Genomic DNA, 15,290 nt, shown 5'->3' with positions numbered 1-15,290 from the left:
GTCTAGACATCCGCAGCACTGATTCCGAGGAGAAGTATGGCCCTGGAGGTATTTTTACCCAATTTCAGGAGGTATAAAACTCCAGCCAGGCTTGTGGGCAGGCTGCTCCCATGCAGCGGTGTTCCCACTTTCCTGACATGTTCTAGCCTTGGAAGGATGCCACTGGGTATCCAGGGACAATGGCACCCTGCTGCTTCGAGAAGGGTCTTTCTTTCTACTCACAGCAGTAGCAGGAGATATCCTTCTGGATAGGCAGGGGATGCCACAACTTGACTCTGGGCTCTGGTTGGTGGAGATGCAAGATAGCCACTGATACTGACTTGACTATGGGCCAAGGCACTGAATCTTTATCCACTGCAGGGGTGGTGTCGGAATGCAGAACACAGAAGTTGAGGTGACCGTGCCGCAGTCATTGACGGAGCGCCAGAGGAAGACCCCGCCAGAGCTCACGGAATCACTTGAACCGAACGTGAGGCACGGAAGCATGATTTCGCTTGCATGTACTTACTGCCGCCAGAGTACGCCGTTGCTGACGGCTGGACGGGGTTCTGCAGCAGCCCAGACGACTCGGATAGACATTTCTCGCGAGAAACGTGCTGCCAGCCGCGTCCGAGTGTCCAATGCTCTGGCTGAGGGGAATTTCTTTGAGAATGACACTCGTAGTGAGGCATGTCTCCATGTCTCAGTGGGGGTCGTTGGTCGAGAGGAATTCCTAGCCCGCGCTTGACGGACAACCCCGCAATGCGGGGGTGGCTGATCGGCGCCTAAACCAACACTCCCTCCTGCTGCATGCGTAACAATGTTGCTCATCGTATCTCGCGTCCATACTTCCTCTGCTCTCCGCAATGTACGCGTTGCATGCGTGGGCCGACGATGGATACAGACGACGCATTCTACAACCCCGACCTCCGCAGAAGCGTACCTTGAACCAGTCTCAGACCGTCCTGGCATCACATCACTTCTGCTCAACCGTCCGAAGGCAAAGAACGCGATCTCGCTGCGACTTCTGAAGGTCTTCTTCCAGCTGTTGAGATGCGCGAATTCTGCGCTTATATTGTGCACTATAGGAGCTCCAAGAATGTCTGGACACCGTACAGTTTGACAAGAGGTGAGCTCCCCCCCAGTCTTCTTCGTCTTCCGTCGTTCTTGACGTCGCGCATTCTCGCTTCAAGCACGCGGGTACTCATTATTCGATCATCGACTGTTGGCTCGTTTTGCGCGGGAGCGGACCTCATTGAACGCGCGACAATGACGAAGGCGCAGGTCGACAAGTTCCTCATTGACCTCCGCCGTGCTCTCGGAACGCTCGAGAACCTGCCTGTGCCTACTATTGCGGCCATTGACGGTCCCGCGCTCGGTGGAGGGCTTGAGATGGGGTTAGCATGTGATTTGCGCGTTGCAGGTGAGTACCTTGTATGCTCGCGGTGATGGCATGACGGGATGAAGAGGATGAGTGCTGAATGTACGCGCATTCAGGTCATTCGGTGACGAAGATTGGTTTGCCGGAGACGAGATTGGGCATCATTCCAGGCGCAGGCGGAACGCAGCGGCTTACGCGACTGTTGGGTATTGCGAAGGCAAAGAACCTCATCTTCACGGCGAGGGCCCTGAACGCGCAGGAAGCACTGGATTATGGTACGCCTGTACTCTTGTCGCGTTCTTCGCCAGCTCATTCATACGGTCCTCTCAGGTGTCGTCGACTACGTCTCTGCTCCCGAGAGCACCGCGTACGACAAAGCGTTAGATTTGGCGCAGGAGATTAGCGCGAATGGTCCGTTCTTAGCCTTCATATACGCTTAAAGCTTTCATTCATGGACTCTATAGCTCCCCTCGCTCTCCGCGCAGCGAAGCAGGCTATTTCCCGTGTACCTGACGTCGGGCTTGAATCCGGTGAGTGCAAACGTCATCCGAGATCGTAGCATTCATGCTGAGGACGTCGTTCATAGGTCTCGACTTTGAGAGGGCTTCCTACGAGCCACTCTTGCACTCGAAGGACCGTCTAGAGGCACTGCAAGCGTTCAAGGAGAAACGGGCACCCATCTTCAAGGGGGAATGAACTTGGAATACTCATATACACGGACACACGGCAACTGTACTATTACATCCAGTGCATCTACATATTCAACGGGCGGAATGGTATAAGTTAATAAAACATAGTCCCTAGTTTCCGGTATGATTGTGCATTCAGGTCGCCCCGCTACTGCTGAACCTCGGTGGTCGCGCGTTCGCAAAGGACGACGCAATGTTGCCGAAGTTGCTCATCCCAGGCATACTAGTAGGCATGCTCGGCATGCTGATTTGCTCGCGGAGCGGCTCGAGGTCCTTCATGATCATGCTCAACCTGCCCATGCCGAACCGGTCGCGCATCGCCTTGCCGTCCGCAACGGCGCCGTCCGTCGTATCGTTAAAGCCCTTCTCTGCCTGGCCCCAATCAGAGCGCTGGGCGAGGTATGGCCGCAGGAGGTTTGAGTCGATACGCCCGAGGTAACCCTCTGTGATGTACGATTTGAGAATGTCGGGCTTGACGAGAAAGACGTTGCCGAGCTGGCGGATGAACTCGAAGCGTTCGTGTAGAGACGGGATAGAGAACGAGTCAATGACGTCTTGGTACGACTTTAAGTCCTTTGCGAGCATCAAACCACCCGTTGCACTGACGGGGAACTTCTTGAGGTGCTCGAGCAACAGACTAGCGCAACGGTTAGTATGTCCGGTACACCGGTAAGGACGTGTAGAACTCACCCATGGAATGCTACTCCGACCTCCGTCAGGAAGACCTCGAGGTTTTTGCCACTGAGCGTGGCCTTAGCCGCATCGCGCACTTTCTCCAGTATATCGCAACATGCGATACAGGGATCAGTGTTCACCCGAGCAAAGGAGAGGTCGTCATTGCGTGGTTTAAAGTCGGTCCGCTTCTGCTTCCCGAGCTGCGTCGAGAGCCAGGCAACAATAGCTATTGTGCACGCATCAGCATCGTCGCCATAGCGCATCACAATGTAAGTCAAGTGCGTACAATCGGTAAGCTTCTGCGTTAGTTGGTTTGCGCCACCTTCGATTCTACTGACGGCCTGGTTATTGAACACGACCATCTCGCGTCGCACGGTGACCGAACTGCTTGCAAGCGGCAGTAGAGCCATTGTAACGTAGCGTTGCCACAAGTGACAGATGAGGTCGACCTCCCGCAGGACAATCAGCGGCTGCATGCTGGGTTCTGTCTTCGTATCAGCGACCTCCAGCCGAGCTTGGGCACTTCTCTTGATAGTCAGCAGATACTGGAAGCGGAGGCAACATTCACGCACGTCTCGATAGCGGTCTCAATATACGAGTTTCCAATGGCGGCGGACAATACTCGTAGCAGTGCGAACGTGTGTTTCGGCACGTCGTTGGCCGAGCCCAGCTCCACGCAGCGACCAATAGCTTCCGCGTGCCATTTCAGCATCGTCTCGGCGATTTCGACGCTCAGAACGCCGTCCTCATCACGAATGGGATCTTCTCCAGGCTTCTCTGAAGAGTTTCGATCCGTGGAGGCACTCAGCTTACCGAAACGCATAAGAGCAGCAGCAGCTTGGGCGGACGTTGAGGAGGACCCAGAAGGCGATGTGGCCGCCGCTGCGCTCAGTTGGTCCACCATGCGGCCGAACATGGAAGATTTCCCTTTGGTATCCGTCCGTTCCTACAGGCAGGGAAGGTTCAGCCAGCTTCACTATTGACAAGGACGAACTTACATGATAGCGAGTGAACTTGGCGAGATAGCTTGCGTACATCTCGCCCAAGCTCCGGCTCTCTTTCTCCAGGTAGCGCTGACCTTCCGTGTACGGCACGAAGAGCTCCTCCATAGCGGTCTCGAGCATTGTGCTGATTGTCGCAGCTGTGGCCGTGTTCGATGCGTTGGACGCAGGCATACCCTTCAAAGTGCGGTTGAATTCGCTCGAGTCGATGGGCGACCTGGGAATGACGGAAGGAAGCTCATATGCCTTGAGGTCCTCCACTAGCACGGAAGTCTGCTGGTGCACGAGTTGCAATATACGGAGGAAGGCTAGGTCGGGCATGCCTGTTGTCCTCGCAACCAGTTGTTCAAGATGTTGTTGTATCTAGCCCTCATACTCAGCTACTGTTAGCTGAAACGTAGCGTAATTGTCTCACCGACTGCGCGAACACTCGTTGGAGGAACACTTGCATGACATAGGCCGGATTGGGGAAAACTGCCTGAACAATTTGCGCCTCCTGCCCAACGGTTGTCCGAATCTCCTGGAATAGTTCTTGCAGCCCTGTCTCCGACACGGGCGGCGGGGCATCAGGATCCGGAAGAGCACCCCATCTATAAGAGGATGAGACTCTGATCCATTTCAACAAGGGTCGTACCTACAGGTGATCATCGATATTGGTGTCCGCACGCACACGATTGATGAAGAAGTCATGCTGGTTCACGTAGACTTGCACGCACGAAGCCCCGCCATTGAAGTCAAGCAGTGTTTGCGCACAATGCTGGGAAAATTATGAGTGGAGATCCGCTGTGCGAGATATGGACAGTGCATACATGCATCATCTTGGGATCTCCTCGCCGATACGCGCGGTCGAACAGGTGCAGCATGTCCTTCTCCAACTTCTCGCAGTACCGGTCAATGTTCTCTCGCGTCTTCCGGGTGTTGGAATGAGCACTACTTATGGATAAGGAGGCTAATGGACGTGTCAACTTACCTTGTCAGAGTGAGGCAGGTCGACTTCCTTCGCCACCGTAGCAAGCCGCCGAAGCAGGACAGCGACCTTGCGCCTCCCCTCCTTCCCCTCCTTCTTTAGCGCATCCAGTCGTGTCGTATCATCCTTCGCGAATTGGTTGTAGTAATCAATGAGATCGTACGCAGCCTGTGCGCGTTGTCGCTGCTGGTGAACGGACTCCATCTGTTCTCCTATACGGATAGCCGTCCGCCCAACCTCGTTCATCTTCGTCTCCATGCCCGAGAAGGACTGTCCGACTGCCTTTCGTCCGATGTCTGAGCTTTGCATATAGACAACGAACGCGCAGCATAACGCACCTCAAATCCTCTGTTCAGCTCTGACATCTTCTTCGAGTAGTCCCGCTCCGCCACCCGTACGCTCTTCTCCATCTGCTCGGTCTTGGCCTGGACATCTTTCCGGACAGCAATGAGTTTGTCCACTGCAGCCTCGAAGGTACGGATAAAAGGCTTGGGATCAAATGCTGCGAACCGTTTAGTCAGGACTTCAGGCTGCTCCTACGCCGCGAGGAGCTACGCACGTCCGGTGTCCGCCTTCGATTGCGCGATGAGCTTCTCTGAGATGGCTCCGACAAAGTCCTTGACGTCGAACTTTCCCTACAGACACATTTGTCTCATGAACCGTCCCACGTGTAGAAGGGCGGTTTCCAGTACCTCGAACGCCTCGAGACGTAGGTGGTCTCGCACGGACGGCTCCAGTGCTCGCGGCGGCACACTCATCGTGGTAGGGGGCCGAACAAGTCACACAGCTTCGTATGGTCGTCGCGAGGGGAGGTCGTGAACAGAAGCCGTAGATATAATCTGAGTATGAGAGAAGGCAACAAGCTCGGACTGACAACGGAGGCAAGGCGCGATCGCGCTCCCGACGCGACGCTAGGGCGACGCTGCGCCCCATATAAGCGCTTATATACAGTATGTACTCACTCCCTCTGTAAGTCCGAGTCTCTTCACTGGACAGCGGCACACAGGGGCGTGATTAACACATTGTGTTACATGTGGTCCCTCACAATTCGCTGCTACTATTACTACTACTACCTCTTGCCTTCTGGTCTAGCTCCCTGCAGCGAGTCTGTCGTACGTATATTAGTTAGCAACATAGACACTGCAAGCCCAATTCATAAGGCGACCAGCTACGTACCTCCAAGGCGAACAAATGCGAGTCGTGAGATTCGGGTGCAAGCCTTTTTACGGACACTGCGAGGTGGTATAGATACTCCTGCGGCGAAGTACGGTCAACAAACCAGAAGGGTATACGAGGACCCGCTCAGACTTACCTTGTTCGGGCCCGATGGGCCTACCGAGTGCCATATTCGCTCGGCAAGCTGGTCTAGTGGCTCAGAGCCCACTGCAGATGTGTTGATATGTCAATAGAGTTGTAGCCTTTTCATGGCCGGATGAGCTTACGGAAAGACGGGTTGTCGGGCCGCCCAACATAGCACTAATGTTTTTTTTCCGTTGAGCAGGGGTCGGAAGACTCGGAGGTTACAGGTTAAGGAAGCTCACATATGCCTTGGGGACGACAACTTGTTCGCGCCCATCGACGAGGCCGTGGATGTCGATCTCTTCTAGGGTGTACCCATCCTGTGGTACCTCAGTATCTGTCTGTCAAAGTGAAGACGAAAAACTTGCCTTCTCTCGATAATCTTGAGGTAGGTTCAAGCAGCAGTATATATTCCAAGCGGGTACACCTGGACGTACCTAAGTAGTCTCGAACCTCACACTCGTACGCGGGATCTATGGTATACGCAATCCCTGCAAGGGAATGGCCAATGAGTGGACATCGCCGCAGGTCAACGGCTAATGTGGGACATACCCCACACAACGTCGTCGTGAGGAAACGGGTCCTGCAAGTTGCGCGCGGTCAGCGATAATTCCGGAAAACACAACCGCACACATACTGCGCCAGAAAAGTGGTCCCAATCCTCCTTGTGGATCAGGGTAACGACTCTGCCTGGGTTCTACGAACTCGATGACATCAGCCATGGCGGGTCGGGACGGACGTATACTCAAAGCGTGTCTAACCTCGGGAGTACCTCGATGGTCATGCGACTTCTGTGCGAACCGACGCACGTAGCCCTTGAGATATCCGGGAGCTGCAGGTTCCGAACGTCAGAGGAGTACGATGCCAGGAACGATCGAGTGTGGTTACTTTGAGCAATGACATGCGGCGGTGGCTGCGAAGCACATTCGGGTAAGATTCTATCTCTGCATCTCATGGAGCCCACACCCACCTTCCAGATAAGCGATCCATAGCCAAAAACAACATAGGGTCTCTCAGACATAGCCAAGAAAAAGTTATCCGACCGCTCCTCGCAGGACAAGATGGTGGTTCTGTGCAAAGTGAAGGGCGCAGCGGATGTGACAAAACCTCCCTATATGGACGCCCGCCATTCTTATATCGCGCAAAATGACGACATAAGGAAGCCCGGTAGGGCAGACACAATGGACGGGTCCGAACGGAGAACAGATACCTTCGTAATCATGCCAACAACGTTGGTGAGATGCGTATGGGCTGAGTAAGGGGGGTGGTGCCGCAACACTTCTATTACAACAGTAGTTTACTGAGTACTTCTGCATTACGGAGACATGGGAGGTGGCGCGCGCGTAACAACAACAAGCGTAGCGGGTCGTGACATAAACTAAGCGGGGCGATGGTGATATACAGTGGGCGGCGCAGGTACTTCTACGTAGGTCGTAGAAGTGAAGGCAGGGAAGGTCGCTACTCGTGCGGGAAAGATATATGGCGCGAGCAGGAACACTGCGCGCAGACTAGTGTGTAGGGGGCGAGAGGGAGTAATGTGCCATGGACGTACGACGACCCGGGGAGAGCCGAAGACCGGGAATCATGCCACCTGCATGCACTAGAGCGCGACGAGACAAGGGCATTAGGGTATGCATGTCTCATAGTTGATGTGATGCTGGATAGGTGTAGACGCGGGGTATCTGTGCCAATGTGCGTTTTATGCTGAGCTGTGGAACTGCATTGCGCCCTGCGTGTGACTCTTCAGCCAGCCCTTGAAGCTGACGACGAACAAGGTCCAGCAGAAGGCGAGGCAAGTGATAGCGACACCGACGTTGAGGAACATCATGACATCGTCGTGGCCCTGACGCATCGCGGCAATCGTGAGCTCCTCCGTGGAGAACATAAACTCTAGGCCACCGCAAGCGAGAAGGAAAGAGGCAAGCGCTTCAGTCGGAGGGCGAGAGGGGAGGATCGAGCGAGGGGGACCAAGCCAGAGGAAGAAGTACGTCAAGCAGCGCATGACGGCGAAGCCAGAGAGCAAGTAGCCCCAGATCATATGGATCTGCACCTGGAAAAGGTACGTCTGGAAGTGCGCGCTCATAGCAGCGCCGGTGATGCCGATGCAAAGGGCGGGGAAGGGGTTGAAGCTCGCAACGTAGCTGGGGGGTTCCGCGACCGCCTCTTGCGAACGATCAGCAGCAGGCACGGCAGTCGTTGCACCGGCCGCGAGCCAACGCCTGATGCGCTTCGACTCGATGCCCATGCCAACGAGGCCAGCGAACCAGAACATGACAGCGATACTGATGTGCTGCATCTGCTTGGTGGTGTATGGATCGCCGCGGTGTGCGCCGAAACGCTCCATCCAGGTGTTGGTAACGCCGTAGAGGAAGATAACGGTGGACTCCACAAACTCGGCCGTAGGGTAGACGCCATGATGGCGAGGGGCACGGTTCCAAGCCCAGCCAAGTTCGGAGAAGGATCCCAGGAACCGGGCGAACGTTACAAGACCGTAGCACCAAAAGATGCCGCCCTCTGACGTAGACGTGAATTAGCATACACCGACTTTAAAGCTAATTGTAAAGACTTACTGATCAGATGAGCCAAGCAGCCGTTGACGTAGTTCCCGCGGCATCCTCCGGTATAAACCACGATTCCGGTGATGACTTGCATGAGTCCTGCGAAAACGAGCGAGCGCTCCGCTGTGGCGAACGCCGCGCGCCCCACAAACCGAAGAACGGCACGCTTGTCCTTCCCTTGCCATGGGTAGACGTGTCCAGACTCATGCAGAGAATCGTCGGAACGACGAGGCGAGTGCGGACCGCCAAAGAGCGTACGCTCCGATGCAGCTGAATGTGGGTAGGATGGGTTACGGGCGTGCCTGCCAACGTTGTGGGCCCAATCCACGGTGTCGTGCATGTCAAGGTCGGTTTGAATGGGTTCCACGAACCGGGCGCGTCTCGCGTGCAAGGGTTCTGAAGGCTCGGACTCCTCCTCTTCGACGTCCTTCGCCTTCAACACAGCCTCTTCAAGCTCCTCGGGCTCCTCGACCAAGTTGGTGTATTCGGCGGAAATGCCGGAGAGATGGTCGTCCTTGTCGAGCACGACATAGTTCCACACAGTCTTGAAGGCGAAGCGCTCCTCGCCGCTGCGAATGGAGCGGACGTAAGAGACGAGTCGCATAACAAGCGATAGCACGTCCAAAGTGGAGAGCGCCACGGCACACGCGAGGAAGAAGTAACCCTGCGGGCCGTGCTTGCTGCCTTCGTACCTGTGACGGCATCGTCAGTAATTTTGTGGCGGCAGCAGAACGCCGAAAAGTACGGACATGTTGGGCGTCAACTTGCGGTAAAGTGCGCTTGTTGACAATCCGAGCACGATGAAGCCGTAGAAAAAGAGGACGGTCACGCCATGCCAAGCGTGCTTCACGGAGCGGAGGGCAATGCCTTGCGGGACCGGAAATATTAGTGGTGGAGAAACGTTCGGGAAGAAAAGCCCACGCACCTATTGGCAGCGCACCGAAGAATGCCAAGGACATAAAGAGGGCATGCAAGCCCATTAAGCCCGGATACCGCTTCTCATCGCCGTGAGACTCCATGATGTCGATCCAGTAATACGAAGGTGCCGTGGGCGCGTGGTACATTGTCACTTCGGTCTCGTTGAGTTCGGTGAGAGGGGCTGCGTGATGTCCATGTCCGCCATGTCCGTGATCGCCATCCCTGGTTACGAGAAGTGGCTCGGAATACGCGGGTGCACAGTCAAGTGATCGAGAGTCCAAGCAGGGAACAGCGGAGGCGGCGGCAAGAGCAGCCGCCAATGCAGGGATGAGGAGAGCGACAGAGTGGACGCGAAGGAGACGCATGGCGGCGGGGGGGTAGGGGCGTAAAGCGCACATGTCAGGATAGTGGGCAGGTTATATGGCAAATTACGAAGATCGGAGGGGCGGGCGGCAGAACTCGGATGGCCGAAGGCTCGAGAACGCGTTGGGTAAGGCGAACAGCTTCGGGACTCGGACTTTGGGCTACCAACGTCCTCCAGTCCGTTCCGTATGTCCTCATCGAGATCTCGATGACTAAACACGCCTTCAATAAGCAGTTCCGCCCGACCTCCCTCCTCCCCCTCCGCGCGGGCTCTTGTGCTGCACCCTCCCGCTGCAGCTGTGCTCTACCCGGAGCCGACGTCGTCCTCGTACGGTGTATGTTCTCCATTTCCGAGGAGCACTCACTGCAGCTGGAGACTGAATTTGAGTCCCGCGGCTCTACGTCACTGACTCAGTCAACTCGGCAATTATGCAATTTTCCCGCCGTCCGATGCCGGATGCCCAAATATTGATGCGCCTCCTTGGCCTGCGTCTGCACTGAGCTGGCCGACCTGGCCCGGCTTTCGCTTTCGACCGTCCAGATGCCGTTGCTACCTCCTACTCGTCAACGGAAAGTTCAAACCTAGAACGGACGCTGGTCTCTGCCGTCTCGTCTCATCATCTCTGACCCCATCCCAGCAGTTTGGTCGGTCCAGGCGGACCGCGAGCAAATCACTATCGTACCCAGGCGCACCCTGGAATTCTCTTCATCCGAGGCTTTGGCTAGGTCATCGCGCAGCGCCGCATCGCTCCTGTCGTCGGTGCACTAACAGCGCCCCCGGTCCCCTGAGCCCTATCGTCCAAGTTACATCCATGCTAATACACTCTTTCAGATAACCCATATCATTCGCAGCGTACAGTATCCTCTACCTCGGGCCACCGCCGTCATGTGAGGTTGCATGCGCTCAGCGCGTGTCATCATAGGTGAGATACCTCGGGGCTAAGCAAGCTTCTGGCCCATCTTCCCATCCCAACTGCCAGTACACGGCTCTCTCGGCATCTCAAGATCGCACGACTGCAACTGCAAAACAAGCGTTGCTCAGCACTTTTCTGTCAGCCATGCAGGGCACGGAATCCAGCGCCCGACGATATCGGGCAAAGTGGGTCACAGGAGTCACCCTTCCCACCCCCGCGGCCGATGCTACCGAACCGCCCAGCCCTACTTTCAGCCTTCTCTCCGGTGACAGCATCTGTAATCTAGGTTCGAATATTCGGATATCGATCAAGTCAGTTGATGCTCAGGCTGGTGGCGGCAAGGTCAATCTCGAGTGTGTGCAGACGACTCTAGACGACTGCGTCCGGATATTCGGAGGCCGACTGAATGAGCAAGACAAAGCACAATCACGCTGGGTTCGACAGACCAAAAGTTGCGCCGCTCAACAAGGATTTCCAGTTGCGGAGATAACAGGCCTACTAGGGTCGTATGTATTTGCTGGATCGGAGACATGCTACAGCTGCGTCTTTTCGCCTGATGACTTCATGCGATGCTCTAGGATCGACTACGGTCACGAACCTGTGCATGAAGTCAGAAGGAACGTCTGTCATGCGATGGCCTGATGGCCTGACCTGACCGTCTGTGTTGGCTGCGGCGAAATACTCAGTTTACTGCGACAAAGTACTGCGGTATTAGATCAGCCCGTAGGTATTGCCTCCGGGTAAGTACTGCGTCCCTTTTTGCACCACGTTGCGGAATAGTGCAATGGGTCCAAACACCCTTGACGGGGGCCTTGGCGGTGAGTATATGTCCCCACTTCGTGCCCGACAGCTGGTGATATGACGCCACCAACAGAGAACGACGAGTACGCACGAATATGTACCATTGTACGTACAACGTACGCTGGCCCTAAGCCCAGGCGACAATGCAGACGCCAGGCAGACGCGATCCTTGTTCGCCGGCGTCCTACAGATACCTGACATAGACAAGGTCCGGCGTGTGTGTGGATGTAGGCTTCCTACTCGAGCGCTGATCGGCAGTTAGAAGGAGTGTGCTGCATTCTGACATGCCGGGCATGCCGAACACATCATCGTCGAGGAGGGAAGAAGTCGCTGCCAGGATGTACCTGGTTAAGTTGGTGGTGGCAGATGTACGTACGAGAGGGTGCTCCGAGGACACCCCTGCAGCTCACGGGCATTGTATGTGACAGAACCTTGTACCTTCTGCGCATACAAGGCATGGCCACCCTTCTTGACGTCCATGTGTATCAAGACCTGGACTGCTGACGCGGACGGGTCTTTACTGTCGGCGCTCTTCGACCTGCAGACTGCCGTATCAAGGCGGCCCGGGGCGATACGACGGCACCGAGCCGCTTGTTCCTTCCCCAGTCAAATAATCGCTTGTTGTAAATTGCCATGACGTCTCTCTCTTGGATCGGTCGTTCACTTCACTACTTGATCTGTGGGGACTTGCTCTCCGGTTGCCGGGGTTTCCCCTTCCTTGCATTTCAATAGTCCTCGCCTGGGATGTTGATGAACATAGCCGCTTGTTGGATTGGTTGGACTACTGCTGACTAGGTGGCAAGAGTTCGTCTGGCGGTTGCTATTGACATTACTTACGTCCGGATCGGAGAGAAGAGGTACTGACTCGGAGTCGGTCTCACCGTCTCAGTGCCAGAGCGCGTTCAACTTCGGACGTTTCATCGGTCTAGCACGCAAGCTAGACTCCAACCGGATGCACTTCCTGCAATGCCGCACTTAGAGGAGGCTCTACTAAGCCGCAGCGTACCTTCAAGCTTGGTCCGCAGGACGCGCTTGCGAATTTCACGTGATCGCGAAGTGGAAGCAAGTTCTCCGAGTTTGTCGGCGTCGTGTCGGCTCCTCCGACAGCCGATTCCACCTGTGGCCACTCTGTGACCGGAGTCCCACTGACTGTACCCTAACGCCCTCGTACGACGCTCGACGTTCACGACTCTCATGTCCACCCTTGCATAGAACGACTTCTCCCTCTTCCGGCGACCACATCGATAATAGTGCGCTAATCATCGTACGACCCTCGAGGAACGCGCGAGAAACTCTCCGGAACGACTGCGCGAGTCATATCAACCCCCTTTGCTTCTGCGCTCGAGTCTTTGCGCCCTCGCGCTCACGACGTCACAGCGCAGGAAGGAGCATACACCATGGCTGTCCTGAGGAAGATCCGGCACTTCGTGTGGGGCGAGATCCCGGAGTCGAAGACGGAACGGAGGCTGCTGCTGAAGATAGATTGGTTCATCTTGTCGTATTGTTGTCTCATGGTGCGTGTGTCCAGATTGCTCTCCATCTGACTGAACTGCCATCTGACATATTGCGCCCCTCGCGTGGCCAGTATTTTTCCAATTGTGCGTCCAGAGCGGTACTCTGTCCGTTCGAGGCCAGGGATATTAACGTGTTTGTGTCCCCCTTGTCCCCCCGGTAGACCTTGACCGCAGCAATGTATCAAATGCGTACGTCTCCGGCATGAAAGAAGAGCTCAACATGCACGGAACGGATTTTAATGTTAGTGCCTCTTCAAGCTGGCCTCGAATATGATTGATGGAAACCGTCCGAACAGCAAATTAACACCATTTTCACCTGCGGATATATCGTGGGCATGATTCCAAGTGAGTATGACTCCTTCTCCATACATCCAGAATGGTACCTGACCAGAACTCGCGTTGCATGGACAGACAACCTCATGCTGCAAGTCGTGCGGCCCCGGATATGGTTCCCTGCGATGCAGATTGTCTGGGGTGTGCTGACGTTCTGGTACGACGCCAATCTGTCAATTGCAAGCCGGCGTGATTGACTTCTGTCTTGTGCTAGTACAAGTGCCGCGAAGACCGTACAGCAGGTCAGCACGCGTTGCTAATCCACAGACAGGTTGACTGATCGTGACACTGATAGATATATGCCATCCGGTTCTTCCAAGGCATAGCTGAATCATCGACGTTTGTTGGGACACACTATATACTCGGGTCGTACGTTACGTCACCGTTCACTTTCTTGTAACCTGTTTTGACGTCTGTGTCCTCAGATGGTACAAGCCTGGAGAGCTCGGGAAGAGGTCGGGTATATTCACGTCCTCTGGCCTGGCTGGCACGCTGTGAGTCTAGCTAGTTTTGCGTACCAGGAGTAATGATCTGACCCTGCTTTCTCAGATTTTCGGGCCTATTGCAGGCTGCTGTGTACACGTACGTTTGTAATGGGTCCATCCGGAAATTGAGCTGACACCTTCGGCTGCCCAGTAATCTGAATGGAACCTCTGGACGCAGTGGATGGCGCTGGCTGTAAGTGTAACACGTTACCTTTTGGGCTGTATCCTCGGATGCTCATCGCACCTTCGTCTTCAGATTCATTATAGATGGCATCATTACAATGCCCATCGCGCTGTACGGGTTTCTGATGTTCCCAGACGTTCCTACCACGACGAAGGCATTCTACCTGTCTGATGAGGTGAGCATACAGAACTTGTTGCCAGCGTACGATACACAATACCTATGTGATGCTCACTTGTCCTCCAGGAACGTCTAATATCATGCGAACGTCTTGAAACTGACAAAAACAAGGACATCACCCACGGGCATCTGTCCTGGAGCCTCATCAAGCGCGTCGTCGGCAACTGGCGGTGGTACGGATGCAGTCTGCTGGTACGTCGTTCATCATTGCAAGCATATCATCCGCCAACCCACGTTGTTCTACCCGATACAGTTCGCAGTTTCGGGCGAGACAGAGAGCTTCGGTTCGAACAACCTGATGGGCCAATGGCTGAAAGCAATTGGAGGCTTCACAGTCCCTCAGATTGGTATGTCCATCCTTCGGAACCACCATCCTCGTGCTGACTCTTCGTTCCCCACGTAGATAACTACCCCTCCGGCGTCACCGCATTCGCCATCGCCTCCACGCTCGTCTGCGCGACGTGGACCGACGCGACGCGCTCACGCGCCCGGTGGCCCGTGCTCGTCTACATGTCCATATGCGTTATCATCGCGAGCGCGATCCTGCTCGCGCCCTCGACCCCGCTCGGGGCGCGCTTCTTCGCGTGGTACCTCGCGGGCGCGAGCTACGCGGGGCAGGCGACGACGTTCGCGTGGGCGAACCAGATCTGCGCGGACGACCACGCCGAGCGCGCGGTCGTGCTCGCGTCGATGAACATGTGGAACAACGTCGTGAACGCGTGGTGGCCGCTTGTGTTCTACCCTGCGACGGACGCGCCGCGGTTCACGAAGGGCCTGTGGGCGATGGTTGGGACGGCCATCGCGACGCTGCTTGTGACGTGGTTTGTGTGGTATATGGAGAGGAGGGAGAAACGGACAAGGGAAGCGCAGGAGGAAGCTGCGGAGCCGGAGAAGGAGGAAGCGGACGAGAGAAGGTCGAGTGGAGGGGAAGATGAGAAGAGCGTGGCGAGTCGACGTTCCTAATGCCACCGTCGATCGCAGATCCATATGTGCTCGCAGACATTCTGGGATGTACTTTCTGTACTATTTCTTGGGTCACCGCGATAGAACTG

At 55.5% G+C, this 15,290-nt stretch overlaps 6 protein-coding genes across 6 annotated transcripts; 2 read left to right on the top strand and 4 right to left on the bottom strand.

Moving 5' to 3' along the window:
* Nucleotides 1-667: 667 nt before the first annotated feature.
* On the top strand, nt 668-2,166 carry L226DRAFT_498361 (ClpP/crotonase). Its single transcript, XM_067677662.1, has 7 exons — nt 668-1,012; nt 1,068-1,108; nt 1,173-1,402; nt 1,477-1,635; nt 1,691-1,771; nt 1,825-1,890; nt 1,947-2,166. The coding sequence occupies exons 1-7, from the start codon at nt 800-802 to the stop codon at nt 2,054-2,056; spliced, it is 900 nt and encodes a 299-aa protein (XP_067541281.1). The 5' UTR covers nt 668-799; the 3' UTR covers nt 2,057-2,166.
* Nucleotides 2,027-5,575, bottom strand: L226DRAFT_498358 (exocyst complex component Sec10). The gene is made up of 12 exons (XM_067677661.1): nt 5,385-5,575; nt 5,252-5,327; nt 5,031-5,194; nt 4,696-4,974; nt 4,535-4,633; nt 4,364-4,482; nt 4,141-4,315; nt 3,723-4,088; nt 3,297-3,670; nt 3,011-3,246; nt 2,740-2,950; nt 2,027-2,686 (listed from the first exon to the last, which is right to left on the bottom strand). Exons 1-12 carry the CDS (start codon nt 5,448-5,450, stop codon nt 2,185-2,187), a joined length of 2,667 nt encoding a protein of 888 aa, XP_067541280.1. The 5' UTR covers nt 5,451-5,575; the 3' UTR covers nt 2,027-2,184.
* Nucleotides 5,369-7,269, bottom strand: L226DRAFT_118076 (ChaC-like protein). Its single transcript, XM_067672182.1, has 12 exons — nt 6,962-7,269; nt 6,880-6,904; nt 6,753-6,823; nt 6,629-6,688; nt 6,544-6,574; nt 6,429-6,482; nt 6,360-6,373; nt 6,234-6,311; nt 6,135-6,168; nt 6,005-6,075; nt 5,869-5,946; nt 5,369-5,799 (listed from the first exon to the last, which is right to left on the bottom strand). The coding sequence occupies exons 1-12, from the start codon at nt 7,010-7,012 to the stop codon at nt 5,734-5,736; spliced, it is 633 nt and encodes a 210-aa protein (XP_067541279.1). The 5' UTR covers nt 7,013-7,269; the 3' UTR covers nt 5,369-5,733.
* Nucleotides 7,270-7,690: 421 nt separating this feature from the next.
* On the bottom strand, nt 7,691-9,832 carry L226DRAFT_565553 (uncharacterized protein; the record flags this gene model as incomplete). The annotated part of the gene is made up of 4 exons (XM_067683812.1): nt 7,691-8,505; nt 8,562-9,241; nt 9,299-9,416; nt 9,475-9,832. The coding sequence occupies 4 exons, from the start codon at nt 9,830-9,832 to the stop codon at nt 7,691-7,693; spliced, it is 1,971 nt and encodes a 656-aa protein (XP_067541278.1).
* Nucleotides 9,833-11,272: 1,440 nt separating this feature from the next.
* Nucleotides 11,273-11,798, bottom strand: L226DRAFT_529167 (uncharacterized protein). The gene is made up of 2 exons (XM_067679545.1): nt 11,619-11,798; nt 11,273-11,562 (listed from the first exon to the last, which is right to left on the bottom strand). The coding sequence occupies exons 1-2, from the start codon at nt 11,744-11,746 to the stop codon at nt 11,427-11,429; spliced, it is 264 nt and encodes an 87-aa protein (XP_067541277.1). The 5' UTR covers nt 11,747-11,798; the 3' UTR covers nt 11,273-11,426.
* A 1,044-nt stretch (nt 11,799-12,842) lies between these two features.
* L226DRAFT_117986 (MFS general substrate transporter) lies at nt 12,843-15,283 on the top strand. The gene is made up of 15 exons (XM_067672181.1): nt 12,843-13,059; nt 13,131-13,143; nt 13,221-13,300; nt 13,356-13,404; nt 13,471-13,549; nt 13,607-13,634; nt 13,688-13,761; nt 13,818-13,886; nt 13,942-13,974; nt 14,029-14,070; nt 14,134-14,236; nt 14,305-14,430; nt 14,492-14,585; nt 14,642-15,102; nt 15,124-15,283. Exons 1-15 carry the CDS (start codon nt 12,943-12,945, stop codon nt 15,199-15,201), a joined length of 1,446 nt encoding a protein of 481 aa, XP_067541276.1. The 5' UTR covers nt 12,843-12,942; the 3' UTR covers nt 15,202-15,283.
* Nucleotides 15,284-15,290: the final 7 nt, after the last annotated feature.

This window comes from Lentinus tigrinus, assembly GCF_003813185.1.
Source record: "Lentinus tigrinus ALCF2SS1-7 unplaced genomic scaffold L226scaffold_2, whole genome shotgun sequence".
Taxonomy (NCBI): domain Eukaryota; kingdom Fungi; phylum Basidiomycota; class Agaricomycetes; order Polyporales; family Polyporaceae; genus Lentinus; species Lentinus tigrinus.
Note: the sequence above shows the minus strand (reverse complement) of the source record. Positions and strands in the feature narration are given on the sequence as shown.